At 47.0% G+C, this 27,095-nt stretch overlaps 1 protein-coding gene across 2 annotated transcripts in view; it reads left to right on the plus strand.

Moving 5' to 3' along the window:
* Positions 1-27,095, plus strand: part of DOCK2 (dedicator of cytokinesis 2) — a 374,023-nt gene that overhangs the window by 64,725 nt on the left and 282,203 nt on the right. For both annotated transcript variants that reach the window (XM_081091711.1, XM_081091712.1), the window contains exons 18-22: positions 838-1,021; positions 1,264-1,361; positions 3,095-3,184; positions 4,239-4,339; positions 5,198-5,332. In XM_081091711.1, the coding sequence (XP_080947837.1) occupies positions 838-1,021; positions 1,264-1,361; positions 3,095-3,184; positions 4,239-4,339; positions 5,198-5,332 (608 nt within the window). The remainder of the gene's footprint in view (positions 1-837; positions 1,022-1,263; positions 1,362-3,094; positions 3,185-4,238; positions 4,340-5,197; positions 5,333-27,095) is intronic.

Consider the following 27,095-nt stretch of genomic DNA (forward strand, 5'->3'; position numbering starts at 1 on the left):
TCAACAGATTGCAGACTCACTGGGGGTAGAGTCCCAATTGCGGTCAGTTTTAAAATTACCCACCTTGCTTAAACCTCGGTCTCCTCACCTGTAAAATGAGGATAATATAATGAGGGTAATTGTAATCGACAGTTACGATTGTTGTGAAGCTTAAATGAAATGGACTAAGGCACATAAAGCACTCAGTGTGACATTTAGTTCAGAATAAGGCTCCATGAATTCTAATGCTCGTTATGCTCCCATCTACTCTTTCATTTCACATGCCAAGGGCTCACGCATGTATCACTCTGAGTGTGCTCTGTGCATTACTGCCATTTAGTCTGCTTGAAATGTCTAGGAAGCAGGTAACATGATGAATCCTCAGGTTCATCGTGAGAAATGTGACACAGAGAGATCAAGGGATGTATCCAACAGGACACAGACCTGTGAGTGGTAGGACAGGGCCTAGATCTCCGGACTTTCAGACTCTAGGGCCTTTGCTAATATCAACTTCTTCAGGCTGATTCCTTATCTTGCTGGGGCACATGTATATTAAGATCTCAAAAAAATTAGGATGAATGCAAATGTCCTATCTGGGAAATTTTCCATTTCCTTTTGCCCTTAATGAAGTCCACAGAGTCTCTAACTGGCTGATCAACCCCTTTTCCATGAATGTAACCTGGGTTCCTGCCTGTTTGTGGAGAAGCTGCTCTACCAGCAGGTGGTCATTACTTCTCCGATGGCTTCCCCATGATTTCCGACCTTCCCCACTTTACAATGTGTGATGTGGCCACTGCAAGCTCAGTATGTTGGGTGTCTACCCTTGGCTCGGGGAAGTAAACAAGGTGCTGTTTCCAGGGGGACAGCAAGAAGATGGAGGATGCCAGCGCCTACCTGACTCTGCCTTCATATCGGCACCACATGGAAAACAAGGGGGCCACTCTGAGTCGAAGCTCCAGCAGTGTTGGGGGGCTCTCCGTCAGCTCCCGGGATGTGTTTTCTATTTCCACCCTAGTGTGCTCCACAAAGCTCACCCAGAACGGTAGGTGTGTGCGTGTGAGTGTGGGTGTGTGCATGCATGTGCGTGTGCGCATGCATATAAGTGTGCCTGTATGTGTGCCTGTGTGTGCCTGCACTTGTGCATGTGTGTGCCTGTGTGTGCATGCCTGTGCGTGTGTGCATGCATATGTGCATTTGTGTGCTTGTGCCTGTGCCTGTGCCAGGCATGTGTATGTATGCACAAACCCAGCGATGGTAACTGTACCTGTCTGCGCTCTGTCCTAGTGGGCTTGCTGGGTTTGCTAAAGTGGCGAATGAAGCCTCAACTACTGCAGGAGAATTTAGAGAAATTGAAGATTGTGGATGGAGAGGAGGTGGTGAAGGTCGGTATTCATCCACTAGTAACAGAGCTGGGAATCACGAGTGGCTTTGGGGGGCGGGGGGAGGAAAGTGTTGAAGGGGATGGGACAGCTTTTTCCTGTTACTGGGACATCTGGGGATGATTTGGTCCAATGACACTGAATGTGAAGTTGCAGAAAAGTATCTTTGTGCTCAGTTTCTGGAAAATGATCAGTATGGGTGTAGATCCCAGCTCACCTGCTTGCCAACTTCATGTGATAATAGTATGAATAGGACATACTTCTCAGGGTTGTTGTGAGCATTCAAGGTGATGATATTTAAAAATTACTCAGCACAGTCTCTCACACAGAGTACCCAATAACTGAACGAAAACACATGACATATACAAAGTTCATTAAAAGGTAACTATTAATTTTGTTGTCATAAAGTACTATAGCAGTATGATCTCTTAGTGCTACCTACACATTATTGTCAGAAATAACACAGTACTCTTGGTTTCCACAGCTTGGAGGGCATTATGCTTTAAACATGAGAATGGGAAGGACACCAGGGCTCACATTTTAAGTGAAACAAGCAGAAAAAATGCAAATACCAGCTGTATTGTCGTGTCTACCTGGTGGTGGAGAATATAGCGTCTGAAGTTCAGGTCTAATTAAAGCCACCCTCCTCTCTGGCACCATGACTTGGGGCGAGTGTTTCCTGGAGGTCCCAATGAGGGTAATCTTGTTTCCACCAGGAACTTGGTGCAGCTAGAAGCTCCGAGATTCAGCATCTTTATACAGTCGCTCTGTGTTTTGAGGACTCTAGGAAATACTGACCCACCCCTTAAGAGGGAGGGGTAACACATTTTAGTTAATTTCCCATACATGCAGAAAAATGGTTGAATGCCCAGATCAGTTCTTTAAATGGTTGGTATTGACCTGCCTACCTGGTTCACCAAAGGCAGAGAGGTTCCCCAAACAGCCTTTCATAGGGTCTGTCACTTTTGAGCAACTTAAAGAAGACATCTGGGAGTGAATTCCACTGTCTCCTTTTTGCATTATTTTTTAAAGTTTTTTTTTAATTGAAGTATAATGTATAAACAATAAAATATGTACAGAGCACTTATTCTAAAAGTACAATTCAGTGTATAGGGTGGGGCAAAAGTAAGTTTACAGTTGTGAGTATGTGAAACACACAGTTTATTCTTGTATTATTATTTATTAATTAGTGTAGTATCTTCTATACAAACAACTGTAAACCTACTTTTGCCCTTCCATGCATTATTATACATGTACATACCTATGTACCCACTACCTAGATGAAGATACAGAACATTTTAGCATTGTGGTAGGTTCCCTCATACCCTTCTCAGTCAATACCCACTCGGGGATAACCACTAAGCTGACTACCATCAGCATTGATGGACTTTTGTCTATTCTTAATTTCAAAAAAATAGAGTAATACAGAATGTACATGTTTGTGTCTGACTTACCTCACTGCACACAATGCTCAGGAGAAGTAGTTGGCTCTTTTTTTTTTTTTATCACTGTGGGTTTCTTTATTTCTGCAGTGTGAAAATGCCACCCTTTATTCATTCACCGTGCTTCTGTTGGTGGACAGGTGGGGTGCTCCGAGTCCTGGTTCATGTGAACTTGGACCCCTTGACCATGGCGCATGATGGATGTGTGCTCTCGGTCTCTGTGGTCTACACTGAGAAGTGGATTTCTGAGTCACCTGCACTCTTTCCTAATGCACCCTTCATTATTTTGTCCAGTTTCTCCAAGATACTCTGGATGCCCTCTTCAACATCATGATGGAGCATTCTCAGAGTAACGAGTATGACATCCTCGTCTTTGATGCTTTGGTAAGAGAGGGGATGGGTTTGTGGCTTAGACATCAATGTGTGTCTCACTGAGAGAACCCTTAGCACATATAGCTCTTGTGGCCCTTTTCGTGACTCTTTTGGAGGAATTGTCATGTGAGGCAACCAGACCAACGAATGAGCTGCTGTTCCCTTTCATTAGTTTGGAGTGGATGCCTGGGCAGAATGCGTGAAGGGGGAATCTTCAATGTTGATGTCAGAGTGTCACTGGGTGAAAGTACATGAAGCTGGATACCATGAGTAACCGAGTTGGCTTTCCATGAATGCCGGGAGCTGGTCTCTGGTCAGGTTGTGAAGGACCCACAGTGTGTCTTAACTGTCCTTTCCCTTCTTTTTCTTCATAGTCTCCAACTCACCAGAGTCTCTACGCTCACTCTTTCTACCCAGAACCTTTCATGGGGTATGCCATCCAGATCTTTCTCCTTTCCCTCTTTCCAGATGGTCTCTTCCTTCTCTTGCTGTCCTAATTCACGTTCCTCAGTGTCATGTCAAAATAAACATAAGAAACATTTGAACTAGGGGATATCAGTGACCAGCAGAGTGTTAATGTGTTAATCCCTTATGTCAGTGACATTTATGTTTATGAAGAGGTTGCTTGGAGACAACTGTGACTTAGAGCTTCCCAAGAGGGCCTGGAAAGCTAGCTTGAAGGAAAGATATTCTCTGACAAAAAGATCCTTTGTTCAACCACTTAGGGAAGTGCTGAACATTGCATGGCCCTCTCGGAGAGTCATGATGCACATAGATATATTAAAGACTCTGGTAAGTCCTTCAATAGAGAAGGCAGTCTAAGGATGCCAACCTGAGATTTCCCAAACTTATCTCACCAAGAAACCTTTGTATCTTATAATGCTCTGTAGCACACTGCATGAAACACTTTTTAGGAGAGATACCACCTTAATGAAAAGGACTAAAGATATATTAGCGAGCTAATTCCTGGATAAAAATTTTTGCTAGGGGTTAGGTTATGCCATGTGACTATGGCTTCCTGCCCTAGGTCTGTCCTGAAAACACTGATTCTTTGTCTTTGCCTTAGATCTACATAATTGGACTCATTGCTGACCGGAAATTCCAGCATTTCAACACCGTTCTGGAGGCTTACATTCAACAGCATTTCAGTGCTACCTTGGCTTACAAGTAAGTGACTGTGTGCCTCCTGCTTGCCCTGCCAGGATGCCTAGGGCACAAGGAACTTGAGTATTTTCCTTTTATCACTAGTCTGTGTAAGTTCTCCCTTTTTTGAGAAAATCCAATTTGTGCCTCGGTTATTTGGATTAAATAAAAATATGCAAACCCATCGGTTGAGGTGAATACAGTGGCAGAAGTACATGGAAGCCTTCCTTTCTTTCCTTCCTTCCTTCCTTCCTCCCTCCCTCCCTCCCTCCCTTCCTCCCTTCCATAAACTATCAGCAGCTACTTGCGATAAACATTGGGATTCAAAGGCTACAGAGGAGAAAGGCACATGCTCAGTAGATCACTATAGTTTGGGCATAGACAACTGAGGGTCACAGAAGGGAGATGATGCTGGGAGGCTGGTGGAAGCTGGTTTGTGTAGGGGCCTTGGAAGGAGATCAAGTAGTTTGAAGTCTGCCTTGCCGGAAATGAAGAAACATGGAAAGTTCCTAATCAAGGGAGTTCCGTGGTATAACAAGAGCATTTTCAGCAGGAAGAAAAAGCTGAAAAAGACATTATCACCACCATTATTCCCAATCATATTCTAATTGTGACTAGTTTTTCTAGTCAAAAGATTTTCCTTCCTCACTAGTTTTTTTTTTTTTTTTTCTTTGCTGGCTTTTTAGAGGCAGGAAATAATTATTCACTCTCTGTATTAAATGTAATTTTAAGCAGAGTTATTTTTATGGTTGTAAATGAGTAAGCTTGGCTGTTCCACCACCTTTAACCTTTGATTGAAAGCCTTATAATTTACTGAGCAAAGGAATTACTATGCCGTGGGTTGGGAAGCAACGTATGTTGAAAATATAATCCCTTACTCAGGAAACTGATGACGGTGCTGAAGACTTACTTGGATACCTCCAGCAGAGGGGAGCAATGTGAACCTATCCTCAGAACCCTCAAAGCTCTGGAATACGTGTTCAAGTTCATTGTTCGGTCGAGGACATTGTTTTCTCAGTGAGTACTTGCTCTGTTAGGGTGATTGGTTGGCTTTGCAATTCCTCTGGGATACAACATTGTGCCACGGGAGAAACTCTCTTACACAATGATCACCAGCCTTCCATCAAATACAAATCAAAAACCCAACACAGAGAATTAGGAATAGGTAATAATTGTTCCTTGTAAGTTTATTTGGGCATAAAAGAAATCTTAGCATGTTGTAGAGTCATGCTCCATCCAATGAACACAATTGGTGATTTGAGGCTCTTCAGCGTTTCATATGATCAGTTTGGTTGTATGTGATGGGATATAAGAGGAAAACATCCTGGGAATGTATTGTCCAGATTCTTAACAGTTCAAATGAAGAACACTCAACTCAAACTGACTTATGGAGAAATAGGACTTTATTATATTTTACATTATTGAAAATGCCAGCCTCAGGCATGGCTGGATCCAGATGCTTACTGTCATTGGTGTAGTCTCTATCTCTCGAGATTTTGGCTCTGCTTTCCTTTGGCTGGTTGCTTTCTAAGGCAAGTTTTCCAAAGTTGAAGCTATTTGAAATCTCAAGTTCATGTATTGGCTTAAGCAATTCTAGGTTCCTTGTTGTTTCAGCAAAATCCTATGCCAAGAACTGTGATGGGTCATGTGCTAAGGTCTTAAACCATGTGACCAGGGGAATGAATATGCAGACTGTGTAGTGGTGGTCACATGTGCACCTCTGGAGCCATGGGTTGGTCAGCCACGTCTGGTGTGCACTTGCTTAGTTGGACAAAAGAAAGCAGAAGTCTGTAATCATCATTTTGATCATGATGATGGATGGGCCATGATGCCATCATACTCGACGAGGCATCTGAAATGGGTAATCATTTGGGATTCTCAAAACATTTTTTGAGATTTCAGTTAATAAATAGAAAGAGATGAGTGTTTTGCACCATGTCACAAAACATATGTCATTTAGGTTATTCTAAAAATGAAGTATCTGTTTCAATTCCTCTAGCTTGTCAGTGTGTCAAGGCAGAGACTGTGCATTAATTAAAATCTTAGGGGTATTCTTGCAAGTTGGAGGGATACTTGTAAATTATTTGAAATCCAAATAGAAGACAACTGTGGGTCTTTCAAAGGGTTGAGTTTCTTAGAGGATTTCAGAGACTCACACATTGTACTTCTAGATGAACAGGCAAGGATATCTTATTTCATCTTGCAGGTGAGCTCTTCAGATCTACAAGGACAAATTCTTTTCATTTATCGTATCTTCTGCCCAACTTTTCCTTTTAGTTTATTTGTTTCCTTGTCCTTCTTCCCCTACCTCCTCCCTTCGTCCTCTCCCTCTTAGTTTTTGTCTCTTCCCTCCATAGCATTTCTACCTTTGCTTTCTTCTCTGCCTCAGGGCGCGTCATCTCGCAGGGCACCTAGCTCTTCACTTAGAGAAAATTCAGTGCTGCTGGAACCGAAGTGACTTTTGGCTTCTTCAGGCGTGGGTGATCTGTTAGCCCTCACTGTATCCCCAGCATAGCATACAAAACACCATTGGCACTCAGAACTGCCTGCCGGATGAAGTCCATTTGGGGGACTACGAGAAGGAATTTGGTGAGAAGAGATGTCTCTAAGGTAACTGAGGCATAATCTTGGATCCATTTTCATGAACATATATTTAGGTAGATCTGCAGGGAGGGTCTGCGGTTCTCAACCTGTGGGTCTGGACCCCTTTGGGGGTTGAACGACCCTTTCACAGGGGTCGCCTAAGACCATCGGAAAACACATATATAATTACATATTGTTTTTGTGATTAATCACTATGCTTTAATTATGTTCAATTTGTAACAATGAAAATACATCCTGCATATCAGATATTTACATTACGATTCATAGCAGTAGCAAAACTACAGTTATGAAGTAGCAACGAAAATAATTTTATGGTTGGGGGTCACCACAACATGAGGAACTGTATTAAAGGGTCGTGGCATTAGGAGGTTGAGAACCACTGGTCTAGGACCTCATGCTGAGGGAAGGTAGATTCCCTGTGTCTTGTTCATTTTCGAATCTTCAGCAGTGGCTTGCCCTCCAGTGGATTCTGAGGACATTGGGAAGTAGTGAGGGATTTTCCCTATATTCAGAGAGCATTTCATTTAGGAAACTGGAAAAGAGAAGGTTCAACACGTTGCGATTTATTAGCCAGCTGGTGGAAAAATGTAACAGTGGTCACTTTGGGGGCTTATTGTGTCTGGTACTGTGTTTGTTTTCTGCCATTCCTCTGTCCTGTTTCCTCATGTGCATAACTGCAGCGGGTCCAGCTCCCATCGGCTGTTCCCTGGCCATCTGTCTTTGCACACACCGCACATGAACATGCAAGGGCTGGGGGTTTTCCTGGGTCTGTTTCCGGGGTGTAGTTGGGTAAGGGAGGAAGAAAAGATGGTAACAAGAATGGGAACTTTTGGGGGATTATTCATTTCTATCATAGCCAAAGGAAGCGATTTTCCTGGCCCCTCTCCTTGGGTCACTAGCTCCTGAGTCCCAGTCTGGGACAGGTGTCTCGGGGCACATATCTGTGCCGTAGCTGCAACAGAGGTTGGCAGAGCCTTTGGAGCTTCTGCCAAAGGGAGGCCAGCTTACAAACATGGGAAATTCCTAAAGTGTAGGAATGTGTTCCAAAGATGTTGGGTGGCCATCAATCGGACCAATATCTACTACGCTTTTCTGGAATGACTGAGCCCCTGGGCGATATGGCGCAGAGCGAGGAACACTCAGAAAGAGCTGAAATGATTATCTTCTAGGCATTGAGCTTCTGTACAAAACTCCTTGCAGTGCCTTTTATCCTAAAGCTCAGGCAGCCAGCTGAGCTGATCCCCAGGGTTTCTGAGCCGTGGAATCACTCAGCGTCAATAGCAGCCTGTGTGTCCCTGATCCGCATTGTGGGCACTGGCTAGCTCTTTTTCTGCTGCTGGCATGTAGCAACGAGACTGCAGTTCCGTGGGCTACGGGATAGGAGGCAGCGTGGGGCGATGATTAGTGTTGAATAGTTGGCTCAGTGATGGTTAGTGTTCACATTGGACAGGCCTTGGAGGGATCACATTTCTGTCCCTGTGAGTGCCTGGCTTACAAACCCAGCCTCTCCGAGCCTCAGTTTCCTCATCCATAAATGGGGATCAACGGGGTCTTAGTGTTTTGATGATGAAATGAGATTCATGTACAAAACTTCTCCATGTAGTATCTGGTGCTTATTCCACAGGCATAATAAATGTCTTCACCCAGGAGAGAGACAGGGTGCTGGTTTCAGAGTCTCAGATTTAAATCAGTAAGAGGGAGGTCTGTTTCTTGATTCATTCCCCAGATTTGGCCTACCAACCATGCTATCCTACACATTTCTTGCTGTTTATTTCTTAAGGGGCGGGGATACCTTTACCAGGTGCCTGTGCTCTTTGAGGTCCACAATGAAGGGGCTTTTACGGCCCCATGAACTCACCTTGGTCTGCTGCTGGCACATTGGGTGGGCCCTGCTTATGTCTGCTGCTTCCACTTCTGTGTGTGTGTGTGTGTGTGTGTGTGCACGCACACACACACTCAGGCCCCTGTGGCTCAAGCCACCCAGCTCTCTGTTCCCGGCTTGCTCTGCTGTCCTTTGCATCATGCCTTCTGCTCTGTTGCAGACCTGCGTATGCAGTTCCAGCGCCCTCCTCCTTCTCCATGTAATCCCAGCCTCCTGGGCTGCTCTGCCATCACAAATGCCTTCTCCACACGCATCCCCACCCCTGTGCTGATGAGAGGCAGTCAGCTCAATGGTTAAAGGCACAGTCTCCAGAGCTAGGCTCCCTGGGTTTGAGTTCTACATTTGAATTGCAGCACCACTATTTACTTGCATTTGTGACCTTGGGCAAATTATTTCATCTGCCCAGAGCTCAGTTTTCTCATATGTAAAAGGCCTGTAAAACCCTTGCAGGGCTGTTGTGCAGACTAATGAGCTAATGTAGCAGGCACTTAGCACCGTGCCTGTCAAACAGCAGGTGCCCACGATTATTATTATTGCCAAGTGCATTTCACTCATTGTCTCCATCAGTCTTCACAAAAGTCCCATGGAGAATCTCATGTCCTGACTTCATCTCCTCCTACTCCCCCCTCACTCCGTGCCAGCCTCACACGCCTTCCCTGCTGTGGCCCAGACTCCTGACTGGGGCCTCTGCACCCTCCCCCAGATACCTGCTCGCTCACGCCCTGGCCTCTTTCACATCTTTGCTCCCATGTCTCCTCAGGACCCTATTTACAATGCACACCCTGCCCCAGCACTTCCGTTGTCCTGCCCCCCTGCTTTCTGTCTTCTCCTCCCCACAGAACCAATCACACGTGAACATGCTCTATACAATTAGTTATGCTTTTGTTTCTGCTCTCTCCCTGTTAGAGTGTCAGCTTTGTTTCCTACTGTATCCCACGCACTGAGAACAGCGCCTGGCACGTGGCTGGCATTCATTCCACGTGAAATGGGTCAGTACCTGTTCCCTTTCATAGATCAGGAAATGGGGGCTTAGATTCAAGCTCAGAGGTCACACAGCTAAGCATCAGCAGAGCCAGGCTCCATAATTGCACCTCGTCTGATGAAGCCAACTTAAGAACCGAACCTTTTCCGGGCCATGCCCGGCGAAATGTGGGTGGGCTGCGGAGGAGCTGTCCCGGGAGAGAGCCACACTGCCTGGGAGTGTGGGCTTCCTGGATGCTGGCAGGGCTGCTGAGAGGCACAAGGCTGCTCCGGCTCGGGTGTGATCATCCCCAAGCACAGAGGGTTTCAGTAAAGAAAGCGACGATTAGGACGAGTTTCAGGAAAGGCGTCCTTACCAATATGGCGAAGCTGTCCAGGCAACCGTGACTCTATCCACGGACCCTCCTGAGGAATGAGTAAAGAAGAGCTGACAAAGGGCCAGCCCAGGTGAGCTCACACTCACTGGTCAGGAAAAGAGAATGCACTCAGCATCCCAATGGGTGCAACAGTGTCTCCAGGCGTGGTCCTGCTCCCGGCCTTCATCTGGGAGCCGGAAGGCAGGCTGTGGTTTGCCTGCACTGGGGCTGCAGCTCCACTAGCACAGGCCCCACAGGGCACGGTTCAGGCCTGCAGTGCGTAGTCCGTCTGGCTCCCTTGCCAGGGCCAGACATCCTCGCCCTTTCTCTAATTGCCTTCAGCACCAGGATGCTCTGGGAGGCTCCCATTAGCCTTTTTATTTTGCCTCTTGCTTTATCCCGCCCATTCCCAGCCTCCTCCTCACCCAGCCACCAGCTCAGTTTTTTTCTTATGTAAAGATCATATGCTAGTTTATCCTCCAGGTCATGAATATGTTAGGAGGCAAGATTGTCTGAATAAAGCTCAAGGGTGCTCAGTGTCGCCTACAGGTGGAGGAATGCATAAGCTTCTGCCTTTTAAACAAAAATGTATTTAACTCGAAGGTACTTGCCAGTATGATTTTTCATTGTTCACGTATGACTAAATATTAAAATGTACTCATTTGTTTATGCCGAGCCTGGGCCGGAATGCTGGTTTCTTCGTTAGACCTGTGTCTCCTGCATGTAATTTGTTTGCATGTTAATGCCATTTATTCCTATGGAAGCCTCTGTTTTGGGTTTTGAATACAGTTTCACTTTTCGATGACAGTAATGGCTCAGTGAACTGCACAATTGCAGCTAATGGAATTATTTCATGATAACATTAATTTGGCATCGGATCAGGATGGAAGAGTAAACTGTCATCAAAGGATATTGTCAAACAGTCACTTCCCTTTAATTTATTGTCTGCTTTATGAGCTGCTACAGTGCACGGGGGGAGGGGGGGTTAACAGCCCATTTCTTATAAACACAGGAAAGGGCATTGTATTTCGTTAAGTCGCCGTTATTATAACATGAAATGTGCCTACGCTTGCATTTTTAAACAGTCCTCTTTCCCCTTTGCATGTGGGGATATTGATAAACTTTTATTGGGCACCTATTTTGTGCTAGGGATTTTGAATGCTGGGAACTCTGAAAGGAATGTCAGACTTCCTCAAGTGGCAACAATCTAGTGGGAAAGACAGATGGGCAGACCAGCAATCAAATCCTAGCTCCCTGGAAAAGCAATGATCATCAGTATATGACAATGGAGGCTTGCAAATGGTTCCTGGGGGCAGAGAGGTTTGAGTGACAAACCTCAGGAGGCTTGGTAATTCTCAGAGGAGATGATGTTTTAAACTAGACATTGAAAGGCATTTAAGAAGCCTGCCCATTGGTAGAAAAGAGAACCAAGTATGAACAGTCCCCTGCTTACGATGCTTTGACTTATAATTTTTGAACTTGACAATGGTGCAAAGGTGATAGACTTTCAGTAGAAACCCTACTTGGAATTTAGAATGTCGATCTTTTCCTGGGCTAGTGATACATTGTAGGACACTCTCTGGTGATGCTGGGCAGCTCCCAGTCAGCCCCGCATTCACAAGGGTAAACAAATGATACCCTGCCTAGTAGTCATTGTGCTTGATGACTTGGCCCAACTGTAGGCTAATGTACGTGTTCTGAGCACATTCATGGTAGGCTAGGCTGAGCTATGATGTTTGGATAGGCTAGTATATTAAATGCCTTTCAAATGATGATATTTTCAACTAACAGTGGTTTACTGGGATGTAATCCCATCGTGAGTCGAGGGTACCTATAGAGGGAACAACATGAAATAGAACTTCCCATTCTGCGACGCTGAGGCCCCACTTCGGAAGCCTCTCCTCTGTGCCTGGCCCTGTGTCACTTTTCACTTCCCCTCACTTAATACCCAGAACAACTCTGCAAAGTATAGGCATTCTCATTTTCATTTTACAGAAGGGAAGTGGAGGCCCAGAAAGGTGCAGAAAGTGAGTCCAGGTGACAGGGAGGGACGTGGCAGGGAGGGACATGACCGCAAAGCCTAGGTTTTTGTGCTATCCTGTGCCCAGCATGAAGAGCACGATGTGGAGAAGAGCAGCTAGTGCAGCCGTGGGCAAACTACTGCCCGCGGGCCGGATCCGGCCCGTTTGAAATGAATAAAACTAAAAAAAAAAAAAGACCGTACCCTTTTATGTAATGATGTTTACTTTGAATTTATATTAGTTCACACAAACACTCCATCCATGCTTTTGTTCCGGCCCTCCGGTCCAGTTAAAGAACCCATTGTGGCCCTCGAGTCAAAAAGTTTGCCTACCCCTGGGCTAGACTGAGAGATGTCTTGAATGCCAGGCCAAGGAGTTGGACCTCATCCTCTCTGCCGGGGATATTGGCATAGATGCCACCCTCTGTCCTCAGAGCACAGAGTGAATACCCCAGAGGGTGTATAAATTCTTTGGGATCAGGTAAAAATATTAAATTTGTTTATTTTGTCCAAGATGCAGAAATTGAACTCTATAAACATTTGACTTATAATTTAGAATAGTTTGTGGATATAATTTATAAATAAGTATCTATTGAGAATCGTGCTTCAAGTTCTTTTGTCATAGGAGCAGTTTGGAAACCTCCTGCTTTGGGGTTCCAAGCAGATCAACACGATTGCATACATGTTTTAGAAAGATGACTGCAGAACTAATGTTATGTTGTCCAGGGGTGGAGGGGAGGCAGGAGATCAATAACGAAGCTGTTGCCGTAATCTGGACAAGAGACTTGGACTGAGTTCATCTCAGGGGGGCGGGGGAAGAAGAGGAAGAAGGTGAGGGTTGATAGAGGGCAGGGTTGCCCATCTAATGGAATGTGGGAGTGAATTGAAGGAGAGGGCTGATTGGAGGCTGGACCGCGGGATGGGGCCAGTGCGATCAGGCATTGCTCACCAGCATGATGAGGGCTGGGAGGAGCAGGTGTGGGGCACATTAAGTTTGAGGTGCTTCTTGGCACAGCCAGATGGAGATGTGCAGCAGACAGTTAGATATAGATTTGCAGTGTAGGAGAGATGGGATACAGGTACAGTTTGTCACAAATTGATCCCAAGAGGTACCTGAAGCTACAGCATAAGGTGAGCAATACCCTAAAACTCAGGATGAAATGCAGGAGATGAGCATGTTGAAGGGATGGATGAGGAGAGTACCAGGGGGGCTTGGGCCCCAGGAGCCAGGAAAGGATGTGTATCCAGGAGAGGGTACAGCAGCAATATAGCTGCTGCCGTGAGGTCATGGGGACTGAGGACTGGCCAGAGCAAGGTATTTTGCAATTAGGAGGACTTTGGGGGAACTAGCCAATCCTTTCCCAGAGTTTAGCATCTTTCCTGATATCCAGTCAGGAGGCCATCTGGGAGCCGAGGGATCAGGTGCAATAGATGTATTATCATCTGCATTAGGTCCATTGTGGTTGTCCTTTGCCTGGTGCAATCCTGGACTGGCTTCCCCTACGGATCCTTCCGAGGCCTACGAAACTCATTCTGATTTGGCGCCAACCTCAGTCTCCGCTCACAGCAAAGTGTAAGACATTCACCTGTCATCTTCCATTGTCCCTTTAAATGGCTTAATTTTGCAGAACAGGACTGTCTGTGCTATAGATAGTTAAGGGAAAAGCCATGGAGGACTCTCTCAGGTGGAAGTAGGAGCTGCTTTCCTTTCCTTGTTAACTCCTCGTGCAGAGTCCTGGCCTCCGCACAGAGAGGGCGCTTTCTGTCAAACACTGGCGCTGACAATTCCTCAGAGGATGACTTAGGTGGGAGATCAATTACCCGAATAAATGTATAGGCATAGGAAATGTGTTTGTAAATTCCTGGTAACCAAATATGAACATGCAGGACGGTAAAGGGTCCATCCAGCTTGCCAGAGGGTGAAACTCACCACGTTAACGTAACTGTCAGAGATGCCGAGCCGAATCAGGACGGCTGGGTGTACTTTGTGACCCCCAAAGCAGAATTTGTTCCCTTAATAGGAAATAGTGTGTTGCTCAGTTGTCGGAGTCTTTGGGGTGGATGGGAGATTTAAAGGGACTTACTTGAGAAGTGCATATGTAATAATATGGTGCCCCCCACTGTTATACATTTTAGAGTGTGGCCTCTCCAGAGCCTGAGAAGCCACCGCAGAGCGTGGCAAGGGCCCTGCCCTGGCTCACACTGCAGCCTTTGTTGGCTGCATGCATTGCGTGCCTGCTTTTCTGAACCCCGGGACTTTGCCCTTCCCCCCACTTGGGGAGGCACCCATGGGACAGGAGGAATGTGCACCTGATTCACTGGCTGTCTTAGGACCTGGAAATCTCAAGACGGTAAACAGTTTTTCCTGTATGTGGGTGTCTGTCAACATTTGTAGAATCGCCCCTGGAGCCTACCACCTCTGAAAGGCCTTTACCTCGGCATTTATTGTTCCTTACCACAGCTTTACCACATCCCATGTTCTGTGCATGCTGGGCCCTAAGACTTGCTTTCCCTTCTTACCCCTGGAGTTGGTAATGAAAGTTTCTGTCTAGTCTAAATATTTCTCCAGGGGTGGAGGTTTGGTTTGCATTAACAATGGAGTGTTTAGCCAACAAATATTTATTGAGTAGCCACTAGGCCACTCTGCTATGCACTGGAGATACGACAGTGAAAGGGACGGCCTCAGGCCTAAGACTCCTGGGATTTTTAGTTTAGCTGGGAAGGGAGTCATTAAGCAGATGGTCATGTATGTGCAAATGAAATCAAGGGGAGATGTGTGAGGTGCCCTGGGAGCACTTTAGGAGGTGATCAAATCTGATCATGGCATCAGGGAGGTGTTCTGGAGGATGTGCCATCTGAGCTGTGACTTGGCAGGTGAAGAGGAGGGTGTGGTCAATGAAAATGAAGCTGAAAAGTGGCCTAGGAATAGTAGGGAGCTTGACTCAGTTGAATTGTGGGAAAGCCAAGGTAGCTGGAATTTAGTGAGCGAGGGATAGAGTAGCAAGACATTGCCCGGAGGTATAGGAAGGGGCAGACCAGATGTTAAAGATTCTCGAAGGTCAGGCCATGTTTATGGACATTATCCTGAGAGGAATGGGGAACTCCTAAAGGATTTCAAACAGAAGAACGATATGACCACTTGTGTTTGGAAAATGGTCCCTTTGACCAGTGTGTGGAAAAATGATTGAAAGTGTTAAGAGTGAAGGAAAGGATGTGGGTTCAGAGACCCCTATAGGTGAGAGGTGATGGGGATGTGGTTGGAGGTGGTGCTGATAAAGATGGAGTATAGTAAATGGTCTTGGTGACTACAGTTCACAGGACCATATTATATACTTGGGAGTTGCTAAGAGAGTAGATCTTAAATGTTCTCACCACACACACACACACACACACACACACACACACACACACACATTATATGGATGTGTTAACTAACCGATTGTGGTCATCATTTTAGAATATATACATGTATCAAATCACCAGGATGTATACCTTACACTTATACAATGTTATCTGTCAACCATATCCCAGTAAAGCTGGAGAATGACATTTGGGGAAATGGGGCTTGGTGACTGAATGCCATGAGGCTCTTGAAGATTTACTCTACCTATTCCACTCTGTCGCCGGGGGCCTATGGGTCATACTGCCGGGGTCCAACCCCAGCAGGTCCAGGGGTCCCCAAAGGTGTGGACAGAGTCGGCGAAGAAGGAATGACACAGAGACAGCGTTCAGTTGATCATCAGCCTAGCCAGGATCTCCAGCCAAGTTCTGGTCTCGATCTCCAGAGAGGTTCTGCTTAGGATCTCCAGCCAGGTTCTGTGTCCATGTTGTCTTGCTAGGTTCTCCAGCCAGGTACTCCAGGTTCTCCAGCCAGGTTCTGTAGCCAAGTTCCCTCGCTAGGTTCTCCAGCCAGGGTCTGTCCAGGTTCTCCAGCCAGGTTCAGTCACCAGGTTCTAGTCAGGGTCTCTTGCCAATTTCTGTAGTCAGGTTCAGTCCAGGATCTTTTGCCATGTTCTCTCGCTAGGTTCTGTGTCTAGGTTCTGAGGCCAGTTTCTGTCCAGGATCTTTTGCCATGTTCTCTCCAGCGAAGTTCTTCTGTCTCTAGAGAACATTCTGTGTAGGTTCTGTGCCTAGGTTCTGTCTCTGTCTCTCACTTGCTGTCTTGTTACATCTGTATTTATACCAGTTGATTCAATCCTATCAATCTCTATTACAAAGGTTAGGGCGTTTCTTATCTCCATTCCAGGGAGTGAAGATTATGAAGCTTAAGCATGATTGTTCGTAGTTAAAGTGATTAATTACCCGCCTGGCACTTAGTTAAGAGGTTTTATTCCCTCCCTAACTTCAGGGGAAAATCCCTACCTGGGGAAACAACCTTTCTCAGAGACCTTGGTTAAAACACATAGTGCCTAGAAGGTGAGCAAACATATTAAGAATATTTGCCAGGAGCCGGTCCATGCTTGCTGTTTCAAGGGACCTGGCATATATGGCATACTCTTCTTAATATGTTTGCTCACCTTCTTGGCACTATGTGTTTTAACCAAGGTCACCTCTCTGAGAAAGGTTGTTTCCCCAGGTAGGGATTTTCCCCTGAAGTTAGGGAGGGAATAAAACCCCTTAACTAAGTGCCAGGCAGGTAATTAATCACTTTAACTACGAACAATCATGCTTAAGCTTCATAATCTTCACTCCCTGGAATGGAGATAAGAAACGCCCTAACCTTTGTAATAGAGATTGATAGGATTGAATCAACTGGTATAAATACAGATGTAACAAGACAGCAAGTGAGAGACAGAGACAGAACCTAGGCACAGAACCTACACAGAACGTTCTCTAGAGACAGAAGAACTTCGCTGGAGAGAACATGGCAAAAGATCCTGGACAGAAACTGGCCTCAGAACCTAGACACAGAACCTAGCGAGAGAACATAGCAAAAGATCCTGGACTGAACCTGACTACAGAAATTGGCAAGAGAACCTGACTAGAACATGGCTACAGAACCTGGCTGGAGAACCTGGAGAACCTGGCTGGAGAACCTAGCAAGAGACCATGGACACAGAACCTGGCTGGAGATCCAGACCAGAACTTGGTTGGAGATCCTGGCTGGAGATCCTGTCTAGGCTGCTGATCAACTGAACACTGTCTCCATGTCCTTCCTTCTTCGCCGACTCCGTCTACACCTTTGCGGACCCCTGGACTTGCTGGGGCAGGACCCCGGCATTATATGGGTGCTGGGGACTCTGCAGATGGGCCGGCTTGGTCTTGGGTGATTGGCATGCCCTACCTGACTCTGACAATGGAAGCCAGTTAAGAATCCTGAAAGCCCCCCCAATGGCAAAGTGGTCCATTTAGAGATGAGGGGACCTGCTAAAGGTCACAGCACTAATTAACGCTGGAGTCTGGTGTAGAATTCAGTTCTGGGGATCCAGATCACTGCCCTCTGCTGGCAGCCGGCCTGTCCCTCAGCCATCCGCTCAAATGAGGTCTCCAGTAACGCACACCTATGTTTGAACTCAGCACTTCCTCAGGTGTTCCCAGATTTCAAAACAATTTTATTTCACATGTATTTTTAAAACCAGCACCATTAGTAAGGAAAATGTTAAAAATTCTATTTAACTCCACACACCAAATGCCGAGGCTCTCCGTGGAACAGAGCAGGAAGCCTGGGATTAATTATCCTTCCAGGGAAGCCACAGGCTGAAAGGACCAAGTTTAGGTGCTCTTGACATGACCACTGTTTAGAGTAATAATACCTTGATGTTTGTCAGGCAATTATCTCTCTAGCTGGAGTCCGTGCCAGGCATCAAGAGGTAGGCGAAGCATCTCTCTTCTGCAATTGTAGAGGAAAATCTGCTCCCGTTGTATGACCTTGAGCTAGATGCCCTGCCTTCAGCCCCAGTTCCCACGGTGAGAATGAGAGAATTCAGGAAAGACTTGGCAGCGGCGCAAGGGGGGGGGGGGGGGGTGGGGAGGGGTGCGGCGCATAGAGAATTGTTGAGAAAGGAGCTGGAGGGCGAGAAACATTCACCTCAGAGAAATATTCACTTTTTAAAAATCAAATGTAAAATTTACTGGTTTAAAAACAGCATCCTATCTAATAAAAGAGAAACATAGTAATTAGCATACGACCGCTACCCTTCCCATTGGCTAATCAGGGCAATATGCAAATTAACTGCCAGCCAAGATGGTGGCCGGCAGCCAGGCAGCTTGAAACTAACATGAGGCTTGCTTGCTTCAGTGATAGAGGACTCCAACGTTCCCCGCCTGCCGCTGCAGGCCTCTGAGCTGCAACTCTAAGCAACTATGTAACAAATATAGAAGCTAAACAAAACCCCAGAAACCTGCTTTAGTCTGCCGGGCTTCAGCCAGCAGGATCGCAACATTGTAAGCAAAGGCCAGAAACCTACTTTCAGCAGCAGAGGCCTAAGAGCTGGAGCCAAGCCTCAAAGCTAAAGCTGGCCCAGAATAAAAAAAAGAAAAAGAAAAAAAGGAGCAGTTGGGAGCTTCAGTCACCCCCAGCCTGAAAACAGCCCTCAGCCCCTCACCCAGGCTGGCCAGGCACCCCAGTGGGGACCCCCACCCTGATCCAGGACACCCTTCAGGGCAAACCAGCTGGCACCCACCCGTGCACCAGGCCTCTACCCTATATAGTAAAAGGGTAATATGCCTCCCAGCACCGGGATCAGCAGAACCGCGAGGCCCCCTGGCACCGGGATCAGCATGACAGGGGGCAGCGCCCAAACCCCCTGATTGCCCTGCAGCTCTGTGTGTGACAGGGGGCGGGGCCACAACCTCCCTATCCACCCTGCTCTGTTTGTGACAGGGGAAGGAGCCCCAATCCCCTGATCAGCCCTGCTCTGTGCCTGATAGGGGGGAGCTCCCCATCCCCCTGATCGCCCTGCGGCTCTGTGTGTGACAGGGTGCGGCGCCCCAACCCCCCACCCCCCCACCCCACGGGCCCTGCTCTGTGTGTGAAGGGGTAGAGCCATAACCTCCCCATTGGCCCTGCCCTGAGTGTGAGAGTGGCGGCGCCCCAACCCCCTGATGGGCCCTGCTCTGTGGGTGACAGGGGGCAGTGCCCCAACCCCCTGATTGGCCCTGCTCTGTGCGTGACTGGGGGTGGTGCCGCAACCTCCCCATCGACCCTGCCTTGAGTGTGACAGGGGACGGTGCCCCAACCCCCCAATCAGCCCTACCCTGAGCGTGACTGAGGATGGCATCACAACCTCCCGATCGCCCTGCTCTGTGCATGACAGGGGGCGGCGCCCCAACTCCCCAATCAGCCCTGCTCTGAGCCCGACCAGGGGCTGCACCTAGGGATTGGGCCTGCCCTCTGCCACCTGGGAGCAGGCCTAAGCCAGCAGGTCGTTATCTCCCGTTATCTCCCGAGGGGCCCCAGACTGCGAGAAGGCACAGGCCGGCCTGAGGGACCCCCCCTCCCCCCCCCCCAGTGCACAAATTTTTGTGCACCGGGCCTCTAGTATAATATAAAAGTATATAAGGGAACTATTGACATGCACAATCCTTTTCCTAAGAGATAATGTAATTATTAATTTTAATGTGTAGACTTCCAGATTTTACTCTGTGTGTGTGTATGTGTGTGTGTGTGTGTGTGTGTGTGAGAGAGAGAGAGAGAGAGAGAGATGTATGTAATCATTCTGCAACTTAATTTTTGTTATCACTTGAGATATCAATGACATTTCCTAGGTGATTAAAATCCTAAAGGAAGAAATGGTAAGAGAATCAATCAAAACCTAATTTCTTCTTGGTACTCAAACTTAGACCACAGCAGGCCTAAAGAGAAAGAGCTGGAAGTACCTTGCTGAATATTAGCTTCTCTTTCAAGTAGATGAAGCAATCTTTCTTATTCCCAAATGTCTTGGAACCATGGAAATGTGTGTGTGTGTGTGTGTGTGTGTGTATGTGTGTATGTGTCTGTCCTTAGGAGCTTTGTTTTGGGAACACTCAATTTCTAATTATATTGAGGGGAAAACCCCTCAATACTGATTTTCATGCTAATGGGAAAATTTACTTACTGCAGAATTATGCAACTCACTTCTTGCCAAATTATATAAAGGCCACAGCCCCTCTCAGTACAATGAAGGATGGCACGGGGCACTCATCACACTTGATTCATAACTGAGAGTTCTTGTCAAGGCTTTTGTCTTATTTCCTACTTCCTATTAATTTATTACACAGGGCTGCCCTATTTTAAAAGTAAAGTGAATGTTTTTCTTTCATTGCTTCCATATTGTTAACTTCAATTTTTTTAAAAAAATTTAGGCTATTTAAGCTTCCACCTGAGGCAGTTTTTCTTAGTGATTGCATTCATTTATTGTGTGTGCATTCTAGACATTTTTTTTCAAAACAGGATCTTCACATGTGGAGTTTGTCTTTTCCCTACCAATCGTTCTTACTTGGGCTGATTTACAGGAAGAGGACTGTTGAGTGAAACTTCTTTGCCCTAAGGGGCGATCCCTTCTCAAATGTCAGAATCTGGAAAAGTAACAGCTCAAGTAGAAATAATCTCATCACTGAGGAAAGGCTGGTATCAGGAGTTGGTCGGAGCACTGCCTGTTGGCTGCTGGTCGTGTTCAGTTACATGAAGTCTGCATTTGTCTCTTGTGCGCTGAGGCTCCTTGGCAGTGCACACTGCGGTTGTCCCAGCCCTTCATGTCATAGTCCCTTTCTCATTCTTTTTAATCATTCTCTTCTAACACCATAGTGCTTTACATTTCAACTTCGTTACCTATGCAAAAATAATTTCTCTGGCCACATTGAGCTGGACAACTCACTTCAGGCTCATTGCAACCAAAATTTCCTGTCTTAATCTACAGTTTCCGATTTATTTTGGGTGAATGGACCTTGGTGGTAGGGGAAGGGTGGGGATGGTGACAATGACCATGCAGGGAAGAGGTGAGTCAGGAAGAAGGCCCTCCCATTCATGCATCTTTCCCAGCCCGAATGCTTTGACTTAGATGTGCCTGCTGAGTGCACTGAATGGCTCCTTTCTGTAAGTAGGATCGATAAATGCAAGGATGAGTTTCAGACTGATTCAGCCCCTGATTGAGCTATAATTATTCTTCATCCCAGTCTGGGGGGTGGGGAGGTAGAGAGAGAGAGAGAGGTAGATTGGCTCTGATCTTAAGAGTGTTGTGAATTTTCCAGAGTAAGGACTCTTCTGAAGCCACGAATGGCCTCATGGTTCTTTTGTAAAGTCACTAGTTTACACCTGTTCTAATAGAGCGAACTATTGGCTTGGGGTAGAAACATCAGCCAAGTCACCTTGAATTTAGAGCTTGGACAGAAAAAGGTTCCAGACAGTCATTTAGCTTCCCTTGCAGACGCATAACATCATCCCCTGGACAAATAATGCTTTTGTTTTTTTTTACCACCACCTGCTCTGTTCCAGCCTGGCAATCAGCTATCACTTGTCTCTGTTCCCTGGAGGCAGTATTGTCCAGTGGTTAAAGGAGTGAACTTTAGAGCCAGACACTCTTAGGCTCAAATTCTTACTTGCCATTTACTCGTTGGGTGACCTGATACAGTTAGCACAGTCCTTGGTGCATAGCAAATGCTTAGTAAGTAGTAGCTCTTATTAGCAGTAAAGGTAATAATAATGAAGTCTGCACAGCTGAAGATGACTGTTTATACTACCCTTGAGATCTCGTTTATGTACCATTAGAATTAGCTTAACTGCAGTGAGTTCCAGATTCATCAGATAATTCTGTATGGCTACGTTGAAGGCACCGAGGTTCATTTCTTTAATAATTTATCATTTGTTAATACATTTGTTTATAACTCGCTCTTTTTTGAAAATCTTCATTATTGAAAGTATTACATAGGTCTCCTGTTTCCTCCCATTGATCCCCTCCAGCCTGCCCCACCCTCCATCCCAGGCCTTCACCACCCTATTGTCTGTGTCCATGGGTTATGCATATGTGCATGCAAGGTCTTTGGTTGATTACCTCCCACCCACCCACCTTCCCCCTGTTTTAGGTCTATTGATAGACATGGGATACTATGGCAGATAGTCTTGCTCTCGGCCTGCATGGAGCTTATACCTAGTGGAAAAGGCAGGAAGTGAGTGGAGAAGATAGAGACTGAAGCATTGGGACAGGAAGCCTCAGTGGCTGTGGCAGTCATTTCTTCATCGAAGGAAGTCCACTAAGTGAGTGGCCTCCCTCCCACAGTATTCCTCCAGTGCCCAGCGTCCTATTTGGAGGCACAGAAGAATTTTCACTTGTGTGGCAAAGTAACAAAATGGTGTGGTGTGACATGATTGTTTGAGACGTTTCTCTCAGTTCCAGAGATGATCATGGAGACACTTAAAACAGAGATTTCATTTTAAAAACCTTCCAATTAATCCAGTCTTGCTCCCAGGCACTTGAGAAATGCATTAAGTACGTGTCTTGCCAAGAGCATATTCAGGCAAAGATGTGACTGGGTGTGGGAGACAGAGGAAAGCTGGGGCCTGGGGCTAATCCTGGGGGCATTTCCATGACTGCTTGGGAGGAAGGAGGCAGGAGGGGGCCAGGCTGTGCTGGTGGCATGGGAACGGGGCTGCTCAGGGCAGAGGGATGTCATCAGACAGGTGGTCAGTGTCAGCTGGCGCCCCTGCTCCCTCCGCATTTCCATTCCCTTGTTTGTGCCTCTTGAACCGCTTTTTCCTTTTCTCATCTAGAAAATGTATTTGATATCTTCTACCCAATGAGCTAATCCGTGTGAACAATGCAGCAGAGTACCTAACCCTTAGAAAGTGCTCAATACTAATGTTAACATCTTATTAACGTAGCAAGGGGTGGTGGTGTCAGTGACCCTGCGGGCAAGGTGCGGATCAGGAAGGAGACCCTCTCATTCATGCCCTGTTCCTGCCCTTGAAGCTCTGACATGCTGCACCTGTTGGCTCACCTCATGATTTCTCTGGGGACAGGGACTGAGTCCTATGTCTGTCTCCACGGCAGCGCCTGGCACGCAGTAGGGGCTCAATAAGTGGGGCAGTGGCTGCTTTTTTGAAGATGCTGATTTCTGTCTCCTTACGGTTTTGGAAGCAAAATGGGTGGGTCTGGAAGAAAAACATGATACAATTTAACAATAGCTAATATGCATTGAGTGTTTACTACACTAGGCACTGTGCTAATTGCTTTCCATGCACTATTTGATTGTAGGACCACCTTCTCGGGCTACTGCCCTTTTTCTAACGAGAAGGCTGAGCCTTAGGATGATTAAGAAACTTAGCCAGGGCCACCCAACTAGGAAGTGGCCGAGCAGGGTGTGAGGCACAGCCTCACTGCAATGTCTGTGTTGCCTCCAAGAGGTGGGGAAGAGATCAGGAGGATGCCTGTGGAGGTGGCGCAGAGGAGCTAGGAGCGGCTGAGGGATGGAGAATGAGACGGGGCCGGGGGCCCAGAAACACGGCCCCTGGATTCTAAGGTGAACCTACCTGCTGCCTTTCCTGCCCCAGGACGCCTTGGTTAGATGCTGCTCCCCTGAACGGTGGCCTGAGGCTGCCACCTCCATTTCAGGCTGAGAAATGTACCTTTTATGTACCTGCGTGGAAGAGGAGGTGCAAATACTGCACATACCACCCTACGGGGCCCCACTTGCAGTTAGTGTGGGCTCAGCTGTGCACAGTGTCTCCTTAATGAGTCACGTGCAGGCTGAGCGGCACTGTATTTACCTGAGTCCTGGGAGCCCGAGCACCCACTGCTAGGGGAGGAGGGGCGGGATAGGCTGAGGTCGGCCTCATGTGCCCCGGGATGGTGCCTCGCAGGTGGATGCAGTTTTTTCTGGTGGCCAGGGCCTTCAGGCCTTCAGCAATCCGTTCCCTGGCACCATCGGCCGGCGTCTGTAGTACCTTCCTAGGCATTCTGAAGCCTGAACAAATGTCTCCCTCCCGAAGCTATAACAGAGACCAGGTGCTACAAAAAGACCTTGGAGCTGCATCTGCTGTGCCCTTGACTTCAAGGCCACATGGACAGCCTTGCAGAAAGATGAAGCATGATTTTCCTTTGCACTTCAAGCTTCTCAGGGGAGGCCCACAGTGCTGAATGGCCCTCCATCGCCCATTTATTTCTCCCATATAATCTAAAGCCCTGATGTGTGTTTTTTTTTCTGAGTCACTTTTTCCTCTATTCCTTTCATTTCTGTATACTCGGGTCAGAAAATTTGCCAATATGATCACTTCTCTGCTCAGGAATCAACAGCACAACAAGAATAGCTAATAGTTACTTAACATTTACTAACTGCCTGATACCATATTAAACACTTGAAAGGCATCATCTCACCTATTTTTTTCACCTTGAAATAACCCTTTCAGCATTATATTTCCATTTTCTCAATAAGGAAGGTAAGATTCAGAGATATCATTTGTCTGAAGCCACAAAGCCAGTGTGTGGAGGAGGCTGGCTGGGTAGCAAAGCCCTTTTCAACTAAATAGCTTTTGTTTCCTTCCTTCTTACCAAAGGTAATCATTTCCCCGAACTTCTTATTCCCACCAAGTAAAACCTCAGGCTTAAAAATCACACACACACACACACACACACACACACACACACCACGATTGTTAAGACTGCAACAGTTTTGCCTAATGATGTAGCCAGTGTAAACTGCAAGCCATTTCTGCACAGAATCATTCTTTATCCTTTGTGAAACTTAGGCTGGTGTGGAATACATTTCCCTTCCTGACCTAGAGTGTGGTGTTAAGGGACCTACTTGTGACAAAATGACAGTGAGCAGCTTGGGTTCCCCCTGAGGCAGATGCCCCAGTCTTGTCCTGTGAGTTCTGTGTCGTCTGCCCTCTGCCGGGAGGAGGAGAGTGCTGAGTTCTGTCTGGAGCTATTCCACTGGAACTGTCTGCGACCTGGAGCAAATCACACGTCTTCTGGCCGAAATTAAATTCAGTTTCCCACAGCTTACAAGTCTCTTTTCCTTCCCACATCAGTCAAATAACATTTCAAAGACAGCAGTGAAGCCAAGTCACTTCCCCACCGTGGCCTCAGTTTCTTCATCTGTACAGTGGGAAGCATGGACGAAGTCCTCACCGTTCCTCCCCACGGCTCTTGGTTCAGGACCCAGGAGGTCCATCCCACTCTGCAGAGTTCTGACTAGAAGGGGCCGGTAAGGAACTCAACCAGGGCCAGTCTAAGCAAAAAAAAAAAGGGGGGGGGGGATTATTGGGAAGAGTTAAATAACTAGACACAGGAGAGGTCAGGATCCAGGGTAGCTTTAGGGATCTCTTCAGCTGGGGTTCACAGACGCTCCCTCCCCCTAGAGCAGTGTCATTAAGAAAAAGCCCATTTGTGCTGGCCCATGTGGCTCAGCGGTTGAGCATCGGCCTATGAATAGGAGGTCACGGTTCAATTCTGGGTCAGGACACATGCCCAGGTTGTGGGCTTGATCCCCAGTGTGGGGCTCTCATCATTGATGTTTCTCTCTCTCTCCCTCCCTTCATATATATAGACAAAGGCCATTTTTGTTTCTCTGTTTAAAAAATATAAATTTTAGAGACAGAGCTACCTGGAACTATTTATTATGGGAGGTGGGTGTGAGTGTAGGTAGGGCAACTGTCAGAGGTGCCCTAGCCAGTTTGGCTCAGTGGATAGAGCGTTGGCCTGTGGACTAAAGAGTCCCAGGTTCGATCCTGGTCAAGGGCACATGCCCAGGTTGTGGGCTCCATCCCCAGTGGGGGTGTGCAGGAGGCAACTAATCAGTGATTCTCTCTCATCGTTAATGTTTCTATCTCTCCCTTCCTCCCTCTCCTTTGCTCTTTGAAATCAATAAAAATATATTTAGAAAAAAAAACTGGTGGGGTATACACACACACACACACAGGCAAAACCACAAGTAAGTTACAGAGAAAGTCCATACATATGTAAACAATAATGAGTCCCCTGTGGGCAGCCACATCTGGGTATTAAATCTGACCAACAACTGGGATTATGACAGGGATTATGATGTTCATTAAAGATTCTCAGGTGGCTGTGACTGAAGGAAAGAGTAATGGATTTCAAGGGAAAAGGCTTGGGGGATGGCCCTCCATTAGCCCTCCATTAGCTTAGCTTGGGGCACAAAGAAAAACTAGCATGCTGTTCTTTGGGGCAACCACCACCCCTTTGAATTAGGATCCTCCCTTCCTCCCTGCCAGACCTGTCCCATCTTTTCCACTTGGATGGGATTCAGGCAACCTCTTGAGCATTGTCTGCGTCCTCGTCTAAGCACTGGGAATGACAAGAAACATTATTCTTCTGCACCCACAATTAACCACAGCAAGACGAGAGCTGGCATTTACTGGCCCGGCATATACTGAGCACTTCGCCTGTGAGTGGGTCTCCTCACCGTCCGTGGGCATAGAGCTGTCACCTTCATTGTGCAGGTGAGAAGCTGAGGCTTGCAGGAATGAAGAGAGGCAGCGAAGTACACAGCTGATGGAAGGCCAGGGTTGAATTCTGGCTCTGTCCTTATCAGGGGGAGCCCTTGGACATGGTGCTGAAGCTTTGTCAACCTGTAAAATGGGGATAGGGCCCGCCTCATGGTGTGGTTGTGAGGGTAAGTGATTTAGTGTGTATCTGAGGATAGTGCCTGGGGCACAGTAACGTTCTGTAATGCGGGCTGTTATGAATAAGGTCTGCAGCGAGTCCAAGGCAGAATGGAGACTGGAACCCAGGGCCGGCTGACTGAAGCGCTTCTCTGTGCCAGCAGGGAAGGAAGGAGGGGAGAGAAGGGGAAGTCGGAGGGGAGAGAGGAGGCACGCTGCTCCCGGACTCCTGGCTCCTTGTCTCTGTGGCCTTGAGGCAGACACCCGGAAGTCAGCGGCGATTGCTGGGCCTGTAATGCACCGCCACGCTCAGCACTGGCTGACCCTTAAGCTTCTTACTCCAGAGGGCTGTAGGAGGGAGTCAGGAGAAAGAGAGAGAGAAAGACTAAAGACAGAGAGAG

This window comes from Myotis nattereri (assembly GCF_964212035.1).
Source record: "Myotis nattereri genome assembly, chromosome: 5".
Lineage (NCBI taxonomy): Eukaryota > Metazoa > Chordata > Mammalia > Chiroptera > Vespertilionidae > Myotis > Myotis nattereri.